Below are 22,725 nucleotides of genomic sequence, written 5' to 3' on the forward strand. Positions count from 1 at the left end.
TCACCCAGAATGATACCACAGTACAAGGACAAAATGATTGACTTCAACAATTGGCTCCAGTATCTGTCTGCCTGGGATGACATGATCGACAAAGCATGATGCATTGCCAGAGACGGCCTGCACCTGTTGCCCCTGGGATTCTGGATATTGGCTAAGGCTCTAGCCACCCCTATAGTGCCTTTTTAGGCAAGGTTCAAATGACAAATTCACCTCCGTAACAGGTACAAACAAGCAGAATCAGAGGGTATTGTTACTCAATGCTAGAAGTCTAAACCTCAAAATGCACTTACTTGAGGCACTCCTTAAAATGGAGAACATCAACATCTGTGTCGTGACAGAGACCTGGTTCAAGGCTGCAGAGAGTACCCCTGCATTACTAGGCTATAATTCATACCACACCTTTCGGCCACCTAACCTGGACTGAAACACTAAAGGCGGAGGCGTGTCCATATTCTTTAAGGATATCCACCCCTCCAGGCTAGTTGCTCAGCATAATGCATCTGAGATTATCCAAGTGCAACTAACTCTGGGCAAGACCACAATCCAAATTGTAGCTTGCTACAGATCCCCCACCATGCCCCAGGATTTCCCACTCCTCATTTCTTGGTACACTGGAAAATATTAGGATACAATCTAGCACCCTAATAATGGGCGATTTCAACTACCCCACCATTAACTGGGAAAACTACTCATGTACCAAATCTTGTGCTCAGCGTTTTCTGGAATTCATAAATTCCAATGCCTTGGATCAACTTATCCACACCTCCACCAGGGGCAGCAATATCCTAGACCTGGTTATTACCAACATAGGCAACCAGTGCTCCACACCAGAGGTCAATTCCTCGTTGGTCAGATCCGACCACAAGCTAATCACCCTAGACATCCACATCCCTCCCCCACCCCCCATTAGGGAAACCACCATAAAAAATTTCTCCAAAGCCAACTTCACGCTTCTTAAGACAGAAGTGGCAAACTTCACAACACCCATGCTGACAAACAATAGACGTATGACTGCTGAATCCTACACAAATGCACTTTATAAGCACTTACATGAGTGCATGGATCGTGCAATTCCTAACAGAACCAAGATGCTATCCTCCAAAAAAAGAAAGCCAATCTGGTGGTCCCCTGCCATAAACAAACTCTACAACAGAAGAAAGAAACTGCTGCAAAAAAGAGTAAAATACCATGATTGGAGGAACTCCCTGGTCAGCCTCAGTATAAAGCTGAGATCCCTCATAAAATCCTCCAAAGCTAGTTACGAAAACAAAATTGCCACTGCCTCTAACGACAATGACAAAGCATTCTATAGCTATGCCAAGAATCTCAATGGCAACACTCAGATCTGCTCTGAGTTACAGCACAATGTCACTAAATATACAGAACCAACTGATATTGCCAACATCCTGGCAGATAGGTTTACTGCTAACTTTACCCCCTCTCATCCCCTAAAGGGCCCATCTCTATACCGGAAGAATGCAAAGTTCCTGTAATCACAGCTGCACAGGTAAAAAACACACTCTCCAAAGCCAAGAACACAGCATCCATGGGACCTGACAACATCCCAGGCTGCGTTCTACATGAACTACAGAACAAACTGGCACCCCACCTAAGTACCATGTTCAATCATAGCCTCACCTCAGGCTATGTGCCCACTGAATAATGCACAGCAACAGCTATTCCACTGCACAAAGGGGGAGCCATCACAGACCCTGGAAACTACCACCCCATTAGCCTGACGAGCCTGGTCTGTAAGGCTATGGAACGTATCATCATGGAACTTATAAACAATGACATTGGTAATCTCCAAACTCAGGACCCCACCCAGTTTGGGTTTGTAAAAGGCAGATCATGTCTCCTAAACCTGATAGACTTCTTTGAAGTGGTCACCAAAGCCGTAGATGAGGTAAGGTGGTTCACCCAGACTATCTAGATCTCGCCAAGGCTTTTGACACCATCCCCTACTCTGGAATTATAGTTAAACTCACTAAACTAGGTATAAATCCCTATGTCACAAGATGGGTTGCCAACTGACTCACTGACAGAAACCACACTGTGAAAGTAGCAGACTCCAAATCCAACTTCAGACCAGTGACAAGTGGAGTACCACAGGGTTCAGTCCTGGGTCCTCTTCTGTTTGGTGTATACATCTCTGAAGTACAGGCTAACACAGAAGGTCTTTGGCTAACGAAGTTCACTGATGACTGCAAACTAGGAGCCATAGTCAAAACTCCAAAAGATGTGGACATCCTACAAAAGGGCCTCACTGAGACAAGTGCCTGGTGTCAAAGCCATGGTCTCAAGCTCAATGCCAAAAAGTGCATTGCCATCCCTTTTGGTAAAAACTCTGTAACCATGAACTACCACATAGGCGGTAGTCTACTTAACACCAAAAGTGTGATGAGACATTGGGACACAGGTGAACAGTAGTCTCTCCTTTGATAATCACATCGCCACAGTAGTCAGGAAATCCTTCTACGTGGCACACCTAATCACAAAAGGTTTCTCATCCAGGAAAAAAGAGGTCATTGTTCCCCTCTACTCATCACCCATTAGACCCATTATAGAGTATTTACCTCACAAGACATCTACAGCAACTGGAAAGGCTGCAGAAATACCTCACAAAGAGGATTACTGGCCACAAACAGATGCCCTACGCAGACAGTCTCAAAAAACTCCAGCTTTACCCTGTCACATATCGCCTACTGAAAGGCGATCTCTGCCTAACATGCAAAGCTATGTCAAACCCAGAGCTTTTGGACATGCTCCACTTAAAGAAATCCAAATCCCTCTGAGCTACATGCTCTAGGGACCTAAACCTTGTCACCACAATAAACAGAACCTGCTGGAGGGATAGATTCCTGTCCCAGAGACTTCCCATACTCTGGAACAAACTACCTATCTATATCAAACAAGCTCCTCATTAGCACTCTTCAAGAAAAACCTTGATGATTGGATGGGAGATAGGAAATTCACCCTGGGGATCACTTCTGTGGCTCTGCTCGACAGTGGCACAGGAAAATAATTTTCTTGGGTGGCAAAAGCAGGGCATGTTTGGGCTAGGCTTATATAGGCCCTAGGGCCAATAGCCTAGTACCTACCTATGTACCTGTGGAGTTTTTATTATTAAGAACTTTTGAGTGTATCCTACATTTGAGATACAGGCTCTCCGGTTTATTGATGGGATATTCACTCAGACTTATTCTTCATGGGTCTAGGGTCTTAGGCAAGGATTTTTTTTTTAAATCTCAATATAAGACACGTTAGTGTAGGCTGGTGTAGAGTGCTGTGAAAGTGTGTATTACTCACAATTCTTGTCCTTTTTTTGTTGGTGAGAGAGAGGCTTCCATTTTAGTTGAACACTTGTGTCTCTCTCAAAAAATGTCTTGTATTAAGTAAAGTTCATTACCTTTGAGCATCAGGGAGTTGCTGCACTGCGTAAGGATACCAAATCAAAGCCTAGGTGTACAGACAATAACTCCAAAACAAAAGCAGGTACATGCATAGGCAAAAACGGCAAACGCCTACCCCAGGAAATGTTTGTTAAGTACTGTCTTATACACCAAAATGACCTCAGCAAAAACCTGCTGAGGTTTAGCTGTTCAATAAACTACTTAATAATATGTTTCCTGGTGTTAACTGATTAAAGCTACCAAATGTTATGAGGCTGGGATGAGAAGAAAGACAAACACGTGGACCTTCTGATTTGCTGCAGAGATTTAGAGAAAGAGATTTAATATTACACACAATTCATTAATGAAATAAAACATGTAATTTAAGTTTGTTGCAAGAGCTGTGCTTCCTAACTATTCGGGCTAAATTAAAACATTTAACTTAAGTTGGCACTGTGCTAAAGAACAATGGAGTCTGACTAGGCAATGATATAGTACAAATCGTGTAGGGCAAATGCAGAACAGCTATGATCTGCTTTTGACCCTGTGGGGCAAATAGCTGCAAGAGGCTACTTGGAGGACAATAGGAGTGTAACACTGTTCACTGTGCAAATGCAGTTAGCTGCCTACACTACAATATGCCACTAGTTAAAGTACTAATGGGATTTGGGAGATGCCGTTGGCATAGAGAAGTTAATAGATCAAGATTCTTGCATCTGTACAGTGCACCTTGCAACCCCACTGTGCAATGACCTCTGCAAATTTAAATAGGGCTAAAGAAATTTCAAGGAAACAATCTCTTGGGCAAAGATTCAGAAATGCTGCAGATAGTATATAAGAAATGTAAATCACCCGCAATAGGTTTACATTTAATATTAAGTACTAGCACTGACCCTGCAGTAACACAATTTAACTTAAAAGTTAAGAGCTTAACACAGTTCAGTAATAAGAGGTGCTATTATAAATCAAAAGTTTTGCATGTTCTGGTATAACAAGACTATTATCCTGAAAAGAAACCTAAATCGGGTATGGGCACAATTTGAAAATGGCTGCTGCTGAGTGGAGTATTACATTATCAGGTACAAAAACATTTAAACCTAATCCTAACATATCACAGCAATTTGTATGGAAATTACATCAGAAATATTATGTTCAGCTGCAACTTGAAGAAATCTTTCTCAGGCTCTGATTCAGTTAGGTGTCAGCTAAACAGAATTCTGGCATCACCACAAGAACTGTTATAAAGATGTTTATAATACAGGAGATTATGAGTAGTTCGCCGTTGATAAGCATGTTATTTTGTGTTAGAGATGTGGATGCCAAGAAATGTTGAATCTTGACATCCATGATAAGAACACATGATATTAGGTTAGTAATTGGAAAACTGCTCTTAATTCTTTGTAGGGCTCCATCTACTACAAGTTATAGTAAAAATAAAAAAAAAACACTAAATGTTTACTGGCGTTCAAAGCCACAGGACATTTAGCAAGCACTTTCAGAAAGGCAGTGTAACACTGTCCCTTTTGCTTGCACAAAACCTTCACTGACTCTCAACTATTCAGATTTTTGCCTCATATGTCGGGTGTGTTCCTCATAAAGTCCATACTTTTTGGACAAATTACTGAGGACTGAAGACACTAAATAATGATATACATCCTCTTCAGTTCCTACTTCATTAACACCATAACTAACCTAACCGCCACCTTTCCTATGGTTAATACCACCACCACCACCTCCAAGACAGCTAATGACCAAACCATCCCAGAAAACAATCCCACACACATCTCCAACCTAAAATTCTCCCCATACCCATTGCCACAATAAAAACTTTTACTTAAGCTTAAACCCTGTACTGTAGCCCCTGACAACCTACCCCCACACTTCTTGCAGCTAGCAGCAAACTCCATAGCTTATCCCATCAGCATACTCATTAACAGATCAATTAATGAATCCCTTGTCCCAGACATCTGGAAAAAAGCATTCATTCTCCCCTTACACAAAGGTGGCACCAACACAGACACCACAAACTTTCGACCCATAGCAATTCTCTTAGCCCTCTCTAAAATACTGGAAAAATGCATCCATGCCCAACCCCTCAACCATATGCTTGAAAATCAAATTCTGTCACCCACTCAGCATGGTTTCAGACCAGGGCACAGCACCACTACCACCTTCCTCTCCTTCCTTGATACAGTTAACTGGGCATGGGATTCTGGTAAAATAATTGCTTCTCTTTTCCTCAACCTCTCCAAAGCTTTCGATACCATTTCCCACACTATCCTCCTCTCTAAACTATCTACCCTCCACATTCCCACACATATCCTACAGTGGTTCAGTAGCTATCTCTCCAATAGGCAGCAATCTGCCAAATGGCAACAGTCTTACTCTCCCTTCCTCAATACTTCCACAGGGGCACCCCAAGGCTCCATACCAGGTCCTGTCTTATTTAGCATCTTTATTAACAACTTTCACAACACTGTCTCACAATGCTCAGTAATCCAATATGCTGATGAGTGTACAATAATATGCACTGCAAATTCTAGCTCTGAACTCCAGCAGATCACCCAGAATGCCCTCACCTCTACAGAATCTTGGATGCTTAACAATCATCTTACCCTAAATCCAAAAAAAACTAAACTAGTAATTTTTACCCCTAAGAAAACCACTCCCCTAGATAAAAAAACTCTTCAGTATACAAGCCCAAGGCAATACCACTATAGAAGTTGTCCCACACATTAAATTACTAGGTATTATTATAGATGAAAACCTAAACTTTGACCTGCATGTAAACAATAACATCAAAAAACACACACCAAAAGCTCAGTATGCTGTACAGGCACCAAACATTCTTAGCCTCTCTACTAGACAAATCCTTGCAACTACATTTTTATTACCCTCTCTCCTTTATGGTGCCCCTCTCCTCACTAATATCCAAAATTCTACAAAATCCAAACTTGATATGTGTTACAACAGAATAGCCAAATTCACCACCAAGGCCAAATTCTCATCCCACCACTGTAACTCACTTTAACAATTAGGCTGGTTGGAACTCCCCCACCATATCTCATTTGCCCAGCTAACTAGAGCACACAAAATAATCTACAGACCCACAGACTGTCCTGCTCTTTCAACTCTACTTGCTAAATACCAACGCAGCAGGCAACAAAGATCTGAAAATCATCTACTTCTAAAAGTAGAAAAGCCCACCTTACTGGCTGGGCAACTGCTGTACTCCTTCACCATCACCAAACTATGGAACTCGCTTCCTCCTTCTATAAGAAACACGGGCAGCACCACCACCATCAAACAAACACTGAAAAATCATCTCAACTCTTCCTGGCTATGTACCTGCTCTATAACCTAACCTCTTCCTTCTCCTTATATTATAACTAACTAAATTCCTGTGCTTTTCACTACTACTGACTGATGATACTTTTTCCATATTTATTATTATCACTTGTTGATACTAGTACAATAATGCTAATGAATTTATCTCCGTTTTTACCACTCTGAATTAATCTGGCAACCATCTAAATTCCTGCTTCTATGTATATATTCTGTATATGTCACTGTACTCAAACCAACTAAATTCCTGACTTATGTATATATTCTGTATATATTACTGTAACCACTATGTGTAACACTGTTTCTACTTCTGTACCAATTAATGTTTAATTTTTTTTTTCTGCATCTATGTTTTTGTCAGAGCTTTTCTGTCCGGGCCTCTGGCAGTCTTGTTTTACAGCACAATAAACCACTCCTTTGCCTGATAAAAAGTATATATATAGTTAGAAAGCTTGTGAGGAAACTATTACTCTGTTATTTTTGTTTTACTTGGATCACTTGTCTGTGTACTTAATAAAGGATTTTCGACTGGAAACAGACTACTTGGATCATTTTTGAATACTTAGTAATTCTGTATAATATTTCAGATTATATATTTTTTATTATTTTTTGACTTGGGACGAGTTTAAGTTCACTACTTCTACTACCATTATCTGATCTGATTAATATTCAGTGATTAACTAGATATATATGGATTGAAAATCTTCCGCACAGAGAAGGTTCTTACACTGTTTTGTTTTTGGGCTCACTATACTTGTTTAGTGGGTTGTTTGAGACTTCAGGGATACCACGGAGATTATTTGTTTTTTGGTTGGAAGTTTAGTAAAAAATTACAGTCTTGAGACAGAGTCTAGCTGTCCCTGAGTTATGCAAGCACTTTTATTCATTGAGGTGCTCATGTGACTATATTTTGTATGCTGTACGCAGGTTTGATACAAAGCAACATTTCAAACATGAGTTTGCATCTCTTTTGGATAACATTCACTTGTAGTCCTTTTTCCATGCTTATTTCACTACAGTGTCTCTATTCACTCTCTACTATATCTATGAATCCCACACAGAGAGCAGTACCTCAGTTCAGAACAGACAGAAAAGCAGTTTAAACTTCAACTTAATTAGCTTACCTTCAAGGGAGTGTAATATGACTACATATAGGCTGGTTCAGAAGTATCTCCTTCATCTACCTACTCCCATCCTTCCAAGGAGGTCTACATGTGTACAGAAACACTTTCGGAGAAATTTGTGGAACCAAAAAAATAGTATTTCGAGCTGCTAGGACAAATGCAGGCCAATTCAAGTGCAGACACAAAAGAAATTAAAATATTGGTTAAGCAGGATTAGGAGAGCATCAATAGCATTTTTATCAAGTGCTGAACAAGCGAAAGAAAAGAAGTGAAACAACTTTTGCTGAGAGTGAAGTTTTCTTTTTTTCTCCACTGCTGTGCAAACTCAGAATAGGAGTATTTCTTTTTAGCGGTGTGTGAGGTGCACCCCTGCAAAAACGTTACTTCTGAGGTTCATTGAAATTTTATTTTTTTCAATCATTCAGTACTGGATAAAAGTGCTGTTGATTGACCTACATATATCATGCAAGCATCCCTTGTCGGTCATCTAAAGTTTCTTTGTAGATTCTGAGGTGTGAGGGCTAAAAAATAAAAACTCTGATCTTATTTTGTCACGTGTTCTTCCCTTCTACCAAGCCTACTAAAGAACCTTTTGAAGCATGAATGATGAACCTGACACTTGTGATTGTCTATTTTAAAACCCATTGTTATTATAACTTGATTGTCATTCTGTTGTATCAATCAGTCTGATTATGTTTAATGCATTCTGTATGTCTAGCTATTCAGTCAAGCAAAATGTTCCAAGACTTTCCTCCTGAAATACTGAAAGCTCTTTCTAAGGAGGACCTCACAGGAAACTTTCATCATTATGGACTTCTGACACAGGTATGTGACTCTACTTAAATGCTCCACTCCTTATAGTTAGTTTTGCAGTCCCACCCATCTGGAATTTCCTTTGCCAACAATTCAGAGGAATATATTTTGTTGCATCTTGTAAAAGTAGTTTGTCTCCCAGATGTGTATTGACTGGTATGCTGAAGGTGTGAACTCTTACCTAACTGCACTGTTAACCATGATAGACAGTTTCAGGTATAGGTACTTCTTATTTGTCAAAGTCTATCTTTGAATATGAAATCATCAAAGATAGGTTCATAGGTACTTACTAAGCTATTGCTCTGTTTCAGTCTGTAGAAGCTTATAAGTAAATACTTGACAATGAACTGAACCAGCTATGAAGAAGTCCCAGTATATAGGGGATGAAAGCGCTCAACTTTTTCAGTAAACAAGAATATTGTCATGTGAATCTGGGTTGTTGATTATTAGGAGCCTAACCATTCATTCCCATGATGTTTTTAGTCCTTATATTTTAAGTATGAATAACCCAGAGATGTGCAGAACATTTACATGCTGCCCCTATCCATGAGGGACAAAGGTGCTAAACCAGGGTTGAATTTGTCAATAAAAAAGGTGGTCTGTAACTAATTGGAAGATATTTCTAATTGAATAACTGATCTATATTTTGTTAAAACTAATTCTTGTAAATATGTATATAATTTACTTTCCATAAATTCTCACTTCTAATAGCATCTTGGTAATTTATAAAATTGTGTCAAAGCACAACACGTGTTTGAAACATCTGAACTCATGTACGCAGTGTAAAGCATCAAACCATTTGCTGAATTTCACAACAGGTTGCACTTGGGCTAGCATGCAGTAACACAGTGCTGAGAAAAGGTCTCTAGGATTTCTCAAGTGACCTAATTTAGTTAGGAATCCCTAAGCCAAATTCTGAAATGTGAATCAGGCTTGCATTGCTGTATGACTTAGAAATTTTGAGTTGGTGTTTGAGCACCAAAGTAGAACCTCCAAGTAACTGAAAGACCTTTTCAAATGAATGCACTTGCCTCAATAGGTGGTGCTCCACCTGTATGTTGGCATCAGTACTGCAGGGTGCAAGTAGGATGGAGGGACAGGCAAGGATTGTATGGCAGAAGGGTTATTGTTTTCCATGAGTTTTCCCATCCATAAATAGGGAATAACTTAAATGTGCTTTACAGAAGGAATTTTGCCTGTGTTCTGTTTGAGGCGTGACGATGCAAGCATGAGAGCTTATCACCTGTCATGCACTTAGTCTCATGTCTGACATACATGTGACACCAGGAATAGGTAATGAGATTAATTTAAATACACACTGCTCCAGAATCTCATTACCTGATCCTCAGACCTCTCAACTTCTTGGTACAAGAAATTTGGACAAAGCTAAAAATAATAGGGGACAAAGGCACAAAAACAGGGTCAGATTTTAAATATTGCCTTTATAAACTTAGAAAGTTGTCTGGTGTGTTTCGCCCTGGGCCTCCACTGAAAACTGGCTTCATTACAAGTCAGAATTTCCCGCTGAACAAATGTTAAATAAATAAATAAAAATTTATGAGAGCATGCATTTTTCTGAGGGACATGAAGTCTGAAACTCAAATTCATGTCATCATTTAGTGACTTCAGTCTTCAGTGATTTCTCAAGAAAACACAGATTTTATGGGGAACCAACCACAAATATGAGCAAAATGTGCACATTCTGCAGAAATCTGGACATTTAAGAAGCATAGAAGGTGAGTATATACATAAGAGACTGATTTGTGCTGTCTTTCTGACAGTGCTAACTAAGTGCTTCATGGCTTTGAAAGCCTACAGAACGCTTAGCACTTTTTTTCTGTAAACAGTAGTGCATGGAGCAGATCAAGCTCTATGCACTGCAAAGAATTATGGTCATGTCTCCATTAATAACCTTTAATTATGTGTTCTTGACAAGGATGCCTAGATTTACCTTTCAAGCTTCTCTTTCAAGGTGAATTTCTTGGAATCCATGTCTGGAATACATAATAAGCAGATTATGATTGGCGACCAATCATAATCCTCTATGTTATGCTACCATTTAATTTTATAACTTTGCACTACCTCATTTATGTGCCTTTCTCAGCTTTGTAACTTCAGATTGTAGCTGATGTCCTTCTTGGATCAGTGTGCTACTACAGTTAAGCAAATAAGTAATTGCATAAATCTGTAATCATATGTCTTTGTTGTTCCTTTTGACTATGATGATTAGTAAATAAAAAAAGAATCATAAGAGCATGAAAGAAGAGCTTTAGATGTTTTATTACAAAATGCAAGTGCTTTCATCTGTTAATCTTGCAGATATCTTCAGACAAACTTCACAGTCAATACAAAACATGTACAAGTCGAGTAGTATGTATCGTGTATCAGTGATGGAATCAACCGTGCGTAGGCCGTCACAGACTACTAGAAACTCATAGTCCCATGTTGCATTACAATACAGTGAACACAGATGTGCAACAGACGATATATGCAAATAACTGCATAATGCCATAAAAATGAAACCAGATAGGAAAAAAAATTAGGTCCTAATGATATGCAAATGTATGCAAGGTGAACATAGCTGAGATTCATAGTTGTATGTAGGGTAAATTGTGTAGCATTGTGCAACTAACAGTAAAACTGCAAAGAAAACCAGAAGTGTCTGAGGATGCTCAGAGTAGCAGCATCAGCCAAACAACAGCACGCTGTTCTTCTTAGTGATACCTCCTTCTGTAATTGTGTGAGGTTGTATCTGGCACAAATGGAAATGCTGGCATACCATAACTTCACCAATCAGGAGATAATAGAACACTTTAGAGTAAATCATGACATTGATCGATGTGTTGCCCTTTTGTAGAATCTATAGAAATGCATTGCCGTCCCATACTTATGGAGCCCAAGATATGCATATCCCCTTCTGTTCTAGTAACATTGACTTTTCAGAAGCCAACTGGGGACATGCTGGGTATGTTGCAGGCCTCTGCTGCTAAACTACTCAATAAATGTTTCATCACAATGTTTCTACATATGGAACTGAGGAGCATATACTCTTTCCTGAAACAACACAGATGCAGCTAACAGTGTAAGGGTCTTAAGTGATGTTGTCCACCTTCCTAAGGTACCAGATACCATAGACTGTATAAGTGTAGCAATAGTAAAGGTCTCAGCTATAGAACTATACCCATCATAGTAACATTGCATAGGGCTAGACTGCACCAGTGGGGCAGAGGGATAAAGTCCACACTACAGCCCAGGTGACCTGAATATGATTCTAGGCTCAGGCATATGACAGTGAGGGCAAGGAAGAGGGGAACATCACGGCACACTGGTGCTTTGATCTGTCTGTTAGAAACCAGGCACAAAACAGTGCTTATTGCTGCCCAGGGGTATGAGGGGCCTGCTGACATCAAGACCCTTGTGGAAGTAAGGGGCTGGGCAGCATTGACACCCATCACACATCCCACAATAGGCAGCCACTGACATGTACGGGGTAGTGAATTCAACAAAAATACTCCCTGGCAGCAGTACAATACCACAACAGGTGTCTTAATCTGCTAGCAATACCTGAGCACAAGTGCCTTAATCTGCTTGCCATACCTGAGCACAGGTGCCTTAATCTGCTTGCCATACCTGAGCATGGGTGCTTTAATCTCCTAGCCATACCTGAGCACAGGTGCCTTAATCTCCTAGCCATACCTGAGTACAGGTGCTGTAATCTCATAGCCATACCTGATCACAGGTGCCTTAATCTCCTAGCCATACATGACCATATCTCAAGGAAAGTGCAGGGACGTATAGAAGCCTCATATGATCAAAGATTCTGTGAGCAGTTAATAGTCAGCTATTGGGAGGGAAAAACTCATTAAAAAATTCCCCAGGACCATCTGTTTAGAATGTGCAAGTATTATGACCGGCATTTATAACATGAGTTAAAATACCAGTCATATCACACACTGTCTTGCAGTTCATGGAATGTTATCCATTCCTGTTCACAAACCATCATGACTGTGGGTCACATTAGGACCTTTGCTATACTTGAGCATAAGACTACATTTACAGTGTGTACAAATGTGTTAATTCCAATACACGCACACACACACTCTCAACCAGCTGAGAAGATGAGAAGACACATTAACACCATTGCCAGATGACACAGTGGTAGAACAAACAGTGTTAGTAAAGAAAGGTACTGGTCTGATGAGTGGCATGATTATCTGCAGAATTTGGTGGGTTATATTCATCAAGATATTGAGTGAGGGTGTATTTGCAGAAGGGCTCAAACTGCGCATTTATGTGTTTTTTTTTCTTTTATTTTGATGGGATTGATTACGTTGACAACTTTAGTAGTAGCGGGTATGATATGTAAGTATGTCAGTATAAATTATAAAGCATGCATTATAAGAGAAAGTTTAAATAATAAGATTAGGGCAACAAATGATTATAATAAGAGTAGTAAAATGACTATAATATTACATAGAACGTCAAGATGAGACCAAAAATATATATGATTTTAGTTTTTCACAGTAATGATCCTTTAATAAATCATAGTTTTTGCTGTATAGTTTAGTCAAATCCACCTTTTCATTACCTCAATGATATTATCTCACTATACCTGTTAATCAACAAATGTTCCCAATCCCTCTGCACCACACGCTCCAGAGAACTCAACCTCATTACCACAATCAGCAGAACATGCTGGAGGGACAGGTTAATAACCCAGAGACTGCCCATGCTATGGAATAGACTTCCCATACATGTCAAGAAGAGCACCTCACTCCCCTCTTCAAGACAAATTTGGATGAGTAGATGGGAAATAGAAAGTTCACCCCAGGGATCTCCTTGATAGAACCACTGGGAACTAATGTTAGAACGCATGATGCCAGAGCACTTCTATGGGCTAGGCTTGTAAAGGCTACAGGGCCATTAGTCTAGTACACACCTATGAACCTGTGATCTACTTCTTTAAATTCTTGCAAATTCATACCCATTCATACCCATTACATTGGTAATGCTGTCTGTGGTGGTGGTGCTGCGGTAGCATTGTCGCCTCACATTAGGTTCGACTCTCAGCTAGAGCGTCTTCTGCATGGAGACATGTGTGAATGGGTGTACCTTCATTGAAGGTTGCGCGTTAGGGCTGGCAACACGGCATGTAAAAGTCAACTGCCAATCATTAGCGGACCGGACTTCCGCTGTGGCGACCCCTAACCGGGAAAAGCTGAAAGACACAACATTGGTAATGCTGTCCCTCCACTATTGCCCCTATGGTCCCCTTCTTTTACCTTAATTCCTTCCCAGCATTTGTGTCTACTTTAGTGAATTTTGTCTTCACATTATGTGGCCAAAGTTCAAAAAGATATCTAAAACCAACATTAAAAATGTCCAAAAGAACATTAAAATGCAGTGTTTTTTATATTCTTTGTGTGGTCGGTGAATGAGTTTTGGTTCTACTATCAGACCTTACAGTGAATAGTTTGCTTTTATTTCCTTAAGTACTGATTGATTTAATATCCATCCATGGGATTTTCAAAAGTTTTCTCGAACTCCAGAGTTCAAAAGCATCAATTATTCAGTTCACAGCCTTTCTTGTAGTCCACAGTTACTTGTTATTGGTGAGAAAAACATAGCTTTAACTATGCATACCTTTGAGGACAAAACTTTATCTTTGTTCTTTAAACTCATCCAGATTTGCCATAACTTACCTCAAGAAAGAGGCGTCTTTTAATTTCGCTGTCGTTGCCATCTGCAGAGATTGTTGACCACAGGAAAAAAAATTCTGTCTCCGCCTGCACTTCTTCCTCATCTGTTTGCAAAGAATTTACAGAGCTAAATGACATTTTTGATACTGAACTGCAAGTCAGGTTTTGTGCTTTCTCCTTTCATCTACATCAACGGGTTCTTTAACTCTTCCTGTCTTTCATCCAATATCATCTTCATATCTAATGCTGTTAATATTTCTCCTGGAAATTTTGACTTGAGCATCAGATTCACCTAAGACCACATTTTGCATAACATATTCAACATGTCAATAAGTAGGACTTGTCATAATCCTTGTTCAGTCTTGAATCAGTCAGTTATTCTATACCTTGTCCTGACTGTTGCTTATTGGTCTGCATAAAGATTCCTCAGGAGGCAAATAAAATTACCTGGTATCTCTATTTCTTGTAAGAACCTGCCATCATTTATTATAATCCACATTGTCAGAAGCCATACAGTAGTCAAAGCAGATCTAAACATTTTTCTAGAACTCTCTTACTTTCTCCATCAGTCAGCAGATGATGTCAATTTGATCACTGGTTCTTCTGACCCCCCACCACCACCACCACCGCCACCACCACCACCACCACCCGCATGTATATCTGGTAGTTCTCAGTCCACATATTTCTGGAGTGTTATTAGCAAGACTTTCAGCACTACCTTACAAGCATATGAAATAAGTGCAGTTGTTTCAATATGAACTCACTTTCGCATTGCTCATTTCTGAGATTAGAATACATTTACCCTTTCCAGTTCAATGCTACTGTTGTGTTTTGCAAATGTACAAAACACACAGGTGGCTTCAGCAGCTCCATACCAATTTATTTGAACACTTAGAATTCTCTGTTCAAATAAGTTAGTATGGAGTTGTTTGAACCATCTGTCTGTTGTGCAGATTTCCCATTTTGTTGGCTTTTTATCCCTGCTAGAGCTGCCACTGATTTGTGGATTGTGTTTTTCAAATGTACTGGCAAATGCCAAACAACATTGTAGCAGCATCAGTTTGCATGATTTTGAACAAATCAGCTGGAATCCCATCCCTTCCAGCTGCCTTGTTATTAGTAAGCCTTTCTGTGGCCCATTTAAATAACTCATCTGATAGCTGTTTAAAACATTCTTTAGAGCCTCTTTGCTGATTTTCTGATGTTTTAAATGTATTTTTTTTAGTATCTCACTGCCATTTTTCTGTTGTGTTTAATAATCCAGATACAGTCCTGCTGCATATGGGTTTGTTTGTAGTGATTGTTTGTTCTGAGCATGTTTCCCAGGTCCAGGCCATCTTGGATTGGAAGGAGCCTATCTGCACTTTAGTGAGAGGATTGTGTTCATTGGACCCTGTCTGATAAAGCGAGGTCAGTCTACGGCCTGGAATTAGCATCCTCATTGGTCATTTTGAATCTTTTTATAGTTATTTTTTCCACTTTTAAGCTTTTGGTATTTAGGCCCTGTATTTGAGCAGGTTTCTGCTTGTTTATACAGAGCTCAACTGAGGTGGGCTACCAGCTACAACTCTGAGCTGAGATACCAGATGACTAGAGGCTTCTCAGCTTCCAAAAAATCAAAAGTTGTCTGTTGTTTTTTTTTTTTTTGCTTATTTATAGTATTTACAGCACTTTTCTATTGTCTGCCGCCTAATTTTATAATGTATTTATATACTGTGTACTAAACCACACTGTTGTATTGCAATTGTTGGCATTACTGTACCTGTTGCATTGAATTTTATTGCTGTTTTCACCGTTTGCAAAGCTTTTTGCTATTTTCACTGTTTCAGTGTTTACTGGTATTTTAAACTGTTTTAAAGCTATTTGTTTTACTTGTTCTGGTTTTCCCACCAAGCAGTGTTTAAATAACTGATCTGTTAGCTGTTTAAAACATTCTTTAGAGCCTTCTTGATGATTTTCTGTTGTTTTAAATGTTTTTAGTGTCTCGCTACTATTTTTCTGTTGTATTAAACATTCTTTAGTGTTTTCCACTGAAACTAGGGTAGCTACCAGCTGTAGCTTAGTCCAGATACATGCTTGCTGCATCTGGGTTTGTTTGTAGTGTTCGTTTGTTCTGAGCATGTTTTCCAGGCCATCTTGTATTGGAAGGGACCTGTCTGCACTTTAGTGAGAGGATTGTGTTGATTGAACCCTGTCTGGTAAGTTGAGGTTGGTCTAGGGCTTGGAATAAGCATCCTCATCAGTTCTTTTGAATCTTTTTAAAGTTGTTTTCAAGTTTTTAGCTTCTGGTATTTAGGGCCTGCATGTGGGCAGGTTTCTGCTTGTTTGAATGTTATGCAGTACCACACACTGCTGTGCAATTGTGCGCCAAAGCCAGACAGTTAAATTCAACAATTTTTCCCTTAGATACTATTGTAGCACACTACCCTCATCCTTAGTGCATTCCCGGTTGAAGAAATACTGCTAGTGATCTGTAACCTATTAAACCACCAGCAAAATAAATAAATAAATAAAACTGCAGGCAGAAATTTCCAACCACTGAGATCCTTCATGAACGGTTCTGAAAAGCCACCCGTAGTGATAACAGTCTTCAACCTAGTATTATGGACAGTTGGAATACCCTTGTTTCTCCTGACAACTTTGTTGACTTGTGTCTCTTGAGGCAGTGTAGCAATTGCCTCATGTACACAGAGAACCCTTTACTAATAACTCATTCTAGTACAGAGTGCAAGAGATGTATCTACACCATGAATCTTGAACCCATGCTCTTTAGCACACAAAACATTAACATAAAAGAGGTTGTCAACTCACCCACCACTACATATGCACATAATACCATTAATGTACATCAAATATAAAAATCTAGATATGCGGAGGTTCTCTCATTAAACTTACCTAAACACCAGAGACCTCCAAAACACAAGACTGCTACAGCTAACACAGTCCCAACAACATCCATGACACATAGCAACACCAGTGTCGCGAAATACTCAAAAAACAAATTTTCTTGTCATTGGAGACTCAATAGTGAGACACATGGATGACCCACTTACCAAGTTGGACAAGGAGAAAGTCACGGTCAACTGTTTGTCTGGTACCAGGCTTTATCAGATGCACTCAGGTCTCTCAGCAACAAGTACCATTATGACTCTGTAATAGTTCATGTTGGTGTGAACAACCTGAGATGTACCTCACTGGACTATATGAAGAGAGACATGACGGAGCTGTCTGAATATGTGTCCTAGGTAGGTATGTCCCTAGCTTTGAACAGCATACTACCCTTATCTAGAATGATGCTGCAGTATAAACAAAAAATGATTGATTTCAATAGCTGGTTTAGTTTTTGGTGTCATTCGAAGGGGATCCACTTCCGGTCAGCCTGGAAAGCCATGGTTGACAAACCTTGCTGCTTTGCCAGAGATGGTTTGCACCTGGAACGTCCATGCTTTCAGATGCTGTTAAAGGCTCTTGCTTCCCCCATAGTGCCTTTTTAGGCAAGGTCTTGGAAACAACATTACCCATGTGAAATTAGCCAACCAGAACAAAATGATGGTCTTGCTGCTAAATGCAAGGAGCTTAAACCAAAAACTGCACTCTCTGAAAGAACTTCTATCACTGGAAGCTGTAGATGTCTGTGCAGTCACAAAAACCTGGTTCAAGGCCTCAAAGTACCCCCAGCCTGGCAAGGCTACAATCCTTTCCACGTTTATACTGCAAAATGAACATGTGAAAACCACAGGAGCCAATGTTTCTATCTATATTAGAGATAAATTCACCTGCCATCTAGTTAGACTGGAAAGCTCCATGAAGATACTCCAAGTCCAGGTTATGATGGGCAAGATCCCCATTCAAGTCATAGTCAGTTATAGATCCCCCTCCATGATTACAACACCCATGAAGCCTACTTGACCAAACTGGAGACAATACAAATGTTACCGAACACGCTGGCTATGGGGGATTTCAATTATCCCACCACCAATTGAGAACCCTACACGAGCCCCAACTCGTTAGTGCAAAAGTTCATTGACTTTGTTCATTCAGATGCCCTGGAACAAATTGTCCGTACCCCGATATGAGGAACCAACATGTCAAACAGGTGCACTAATGCAACTGTTGGACACTCATTAGTTAAATCTTACCACAAAACAGTCACTTTCGGGCTGGCACTAACACCAGAACTCAGTAAGGGTGAAATCAGACTAAAAAAATTCACCAAGGCAAACTATACCCTCCAAAGACAGGTAAAGGCCAAGGTATAAATGCATTCCAAGCCACACTCCAAGCTGGAAATGGTAACTACACTGAAGCTTACACTAAAGCAGTGTGCAATCACTTGCAGTACTGTATAAACTTGGATATACCAGAAAGAATCAAAGCTAGAGCCCCAAGTAAAAACAAGCTGCCATAGTGGACATCAACTAACTTTACAATAAATGCAGAAAGTTGCTGTCCAAAAAAAAAACAAAGGCAAGGCCCCAACAATGGAAAAGCAGCCTCCTTAGCCTCAACAGGCAAATAAGACAACTTGTCAAATCCTGTAAGGGCTCCTTTGAGAGAAACTTAGCAAATACAGCCAAGGAGAACCATAAGGCCTTTTACAGCTACATACATAGCCTAAAAGGTAGAACCCAAGCATGTGCAGAACTAGTGACCAATGGTGTCATACACACACTGCCCTACAGAGATAGCAAACCTACTAGCAGATAGGTTTGGCAAAAATTGCACTCCCTTATCCCCTCCTAACTTATCACAAACCTTTCCCCAAACTTCCCCCCACCCGACATATCTGAAGAGTAGGTCTTCAAAGCCTTGTCCAAGGCAAAAAACACAGCATCTATGGGACCAGACAACATCCTAGGCTGTCTTCTAAACAAGCTAAAACATGAACTAGCATCACCATTAAGTACCTTTTTCAATCATAGCCTAACCACAGGCTTTGTTCCTGTGGAACGCAGAACAGCAACAGTTATTCCCCTGCACAAAGGTGGCCTAGCATTTGTCCCATCAAATTACAGACCCATAAGCCTGACCAGCCTCATCTGTAAGGCCATGGAATTTATCATTATGGACCTCATAAATAAAGATGTATGTGACTTCCAAACCCTGGATCCTACCCAATTCAACTTCTTCAAGTGCAGATCCTGCCTGTTAAATGTGGTGGACTTCTTTGAAAATGTGACCAGAGCCATTGATAAGGGCAGATCTGTGCACACAGCATAGCTCGACTTTGCAAAGGCTTTCGACACAATCCCACATTCAGGCATTACCGATAAACTTAGCAAACTGAATGTAAACCCCTTCATTGTAAGATGGGTTGCCAACTGGCTCACAAACCAGGCACACACTATGAAAAGTGCATGACTGCACATCAACCAGCAGACCCGTTACCAGTGGGGTGCCACAGGGATCAATGCTGGGCCCCCTATGCTTTGGTATATAGACTGCTCAGAAGTTCATGTTAAAAACTTAGGGGTTGTGGCTGATCAAGTTTGCAGATGACTGCAAACTAGGTGCAGTCATTGAATCCCCAAATGACGTCAGTATACTCCAGGAGGGTCTCACGCAGACCGACTGGTGTATTAGTCATGGTTTCAAACTGAATGCAAAGAAATGCATCATCATTCCCTGTGGCATAAACAATGTCCCTTCACACTAATAAATGAACAATACCTTAAGTACTCACGAAGTGGTAAGGGACTTTGGATCACAAGTTGACTGTAACCTTGACTTCGACCACCGTGTGTCTACAGTAGTAAGGAAGGCTTTCTACATAGCACACTTGATTAGTAAAGGCATCGCCTTGACAGCAAACAAAGTTATAACCCCTCTATACGCTGCACTAATCCGGCCCATAATTGAGTATAATACCTGGTTAAGCATGTACTGTACAAAGCACCTGCAGCAACTGGAGAGACCTCAAAGGTTTCTAACAAAGAAGATCAGAGGGCTCCAGTATGTGCTTTACACAGACCAACTAAAGTCCATGTCACTATACTCCATGTCATATAGACTTCTTAGGGGAGACTTATGCCTGGCCTACAGAACAATCCAAGACCCAAACATAATGTACTTGCTGAATATCAGTAAATCAAATGGGACTAGGGCTACCCATTCCAGGGACTTCTGTATGGCCTGTGACTTAAATAGGACATACTGAAGGGACAAATTTATCTCCTAGCTACTGTCACATCTTTGGAACAGGCTACTAGTTTCTGGGAAACAGAGCACCTCTATGACATTGTTCAAGAGGAACCCATAAATTTTTATGGGGATAGCGCCCACATCCCTCCTAGACATGGGCAATCTTCACTAATGCATTCTTGGGTATTGACAAGAATTTTCATGGTATTGCATTGGAATGAAATGGCTAAGCTTAAAATGACCTCCTGGTCGATAACCTAGTAATCTCCTATGATCCTATGGTTTAACTTCACTCTGCAGGGTGTCTGGCTCTAGATTAGAATATATACCATTATATATATCAGTAATATTAGTGTCCTTCATGAATAGATATTTTGTATGTTCCTGCAATATCCTCTTAATATCTCCTGCTTCTGCTAGGTCCCTTTCATATTTGTCTTTTATCATGCCAATTTTTCTCTGGAAGTTTTCCTTGATGTTGCCAGTTTTCCTGAAGAGATCTCTTATCTTCCCATTTTGTTATCTTCATCCATTTCTTTGCAATGAAGATAAGGAAAATGTGTTACACTGAATGGATTGAATTTGCTTCTTTATCTTGTATTGCATTTCTCTCATTCCATGTAATATGTTTTTCCTTCTCTTCAGTGCAGAATCACAGCTAAGTCAATAAGCAACCTGTGCAATCTCTACAGTGGTGCTCTCTTCAACACAAGGTCAAGGATCAGAAAATAACTACATGAACGTCCTCTATAGTTAAGGAGGAAAAACAGTCCTCCTGTAATTCTTGCAAACAACTTGTATTAACTTCTTACTTCAGTTATAAACATTACAGACAACTAATTGTATCCATTTAAGCAACCACACTGTCGGCCGTGTCCATTTTAAATGAGTACTACTACTGCACTTGCAAGTCATCTGAGGTTCTGGTCATGCCCCCTAATAACTTCTGTCAGTGGCAATCATTTCCTTTGTCCCACCCTAGCGACTACTTGTCTACTGTCTTTTGCTCTCTCTCTTTCCTCAGCCACTTCTAAAGCCTCCACAGACAGAAATTATTTTTATTTCATATAAATAATAGAGTAGCACTATTTCATTATGTTAGAACATGTATACAAGCATTATTCACAAGATAATGTAATAAATATTAGGTACTGAACCAAATTAACCTCAAAATCTGACTGGCTGGCTATATTTGCTAGCTGTGCCAGTCTGTGTTTATTTAAGAAGATAAAAGAAAGACATTTAACTCCTTATTTTTCTGTTGTGAGCCTAGGGCACATTTACAGTTATTAAAGTTCAAGGTACATTTTCCTGGCTACAATACTTAAAAAGCCCTCATACCTGAAACTCAGGGGATTTTTTTAAACAATGCAAATACATCAACAGGTACAATCTGAAACTCTCCCTACAAAAATTAAAAAAAATCTACCTCACTACTGCATGGATCTTAAAAGTAAGACAGCCTATTTATCTATTTATTTTAAGTTCATCTTCAACCACATAATTTACTGCCAGTCATCATACACTCGTTTATATTCTTCCTTACCTTTTCATCTCTCCCACCTTTCTCACCTGATCTCCTTTGTGTGTGTGTGTGTGTGTGTGTGTGTGTGTGTGTGTGTGTGTGTGTGTGTGTGTGTGTGTATATATATGTATATGTGTGTGTGTGTGTATATATATATATATATATATATATATATATATATATATATATATGGATTCCATACACTAGATCGAAGGTTCACTACTTCGAAATAGTGTATGGAATGCACACTGCAGCGAAAGTGCACTTAATCGAAAGTGCACTTACGCGAAGTTCAGTACAATGAATGGGCGTTGTACTGAACTTCCGTGCAGTACTCACGGACCTAAGGGTTAGGGCACGGTTCATGGTAAGGGCTATCCCCTTACCATGACCCGTGCCTTAACCCTAAGGTCCGTGATGACTGCAACGCAATGAAGGACATAGCAATGTCCACCACTATGGTGCGATAGTCACGAACCTTAGGGTTAGGGCATGGTAGGGTAAGGGGATAGCTTTACTAACTATCTCCTTACCCTAACCTGTGCCCTAACCCTAAGGTCCGTGAGTATCGCACCATAGTGGAGGACATAGCTTGTTTTTTTATGTCCTCCACTGTGCTGCGGTACTTTCGGTGAAGTTCACTTTCGTTAAAGTGAACTTTCGCGTAAATGAGGCTTCCTATTACA

The 22,725-nt window shown here is 40.0% G+C and overlaps 1 protein-coding gene across 1 annotated transcript in view; it reads left to right on the forward strand.

Annotated features, from left to right (window-relative positions):
- LOC122811300 (gamma-glutamyl hydrolase-like) overlaps positions 1 to 22,725 on the forward strand; it is a 370,664-nt gene that overhangs the window by 143,255 nt on the left and 204,684 nt on the right. Inside the window, exon 6 of the mRNA XM_044083061.1 lies at positions 8,580 to 8,686. Coding sequence (XP_043938996.1) covers positions 8,580 to 8,686 — 107 coding nt within the window. The remainder of the gene's footprint in view (positions 1 to 8,579; positions 8,687 to 22,725) is intronic.

The sequence above is a fragment of the Protopterus annectens genome, chromosome 9.part0 (genome assembly GCF_019279795.1).
Source record: "Protopterus annectens isolate FY-2018-M chromosome 9.part0, PAN1.0, whole genome shotgun sequence".
In the NCBI taxonomy this organism is placed as follows: Eukaryota; Metazoa; Chordata; order Ceratodontiformes; family Protopteridae; genus Protopterus; species Protopterus annectens.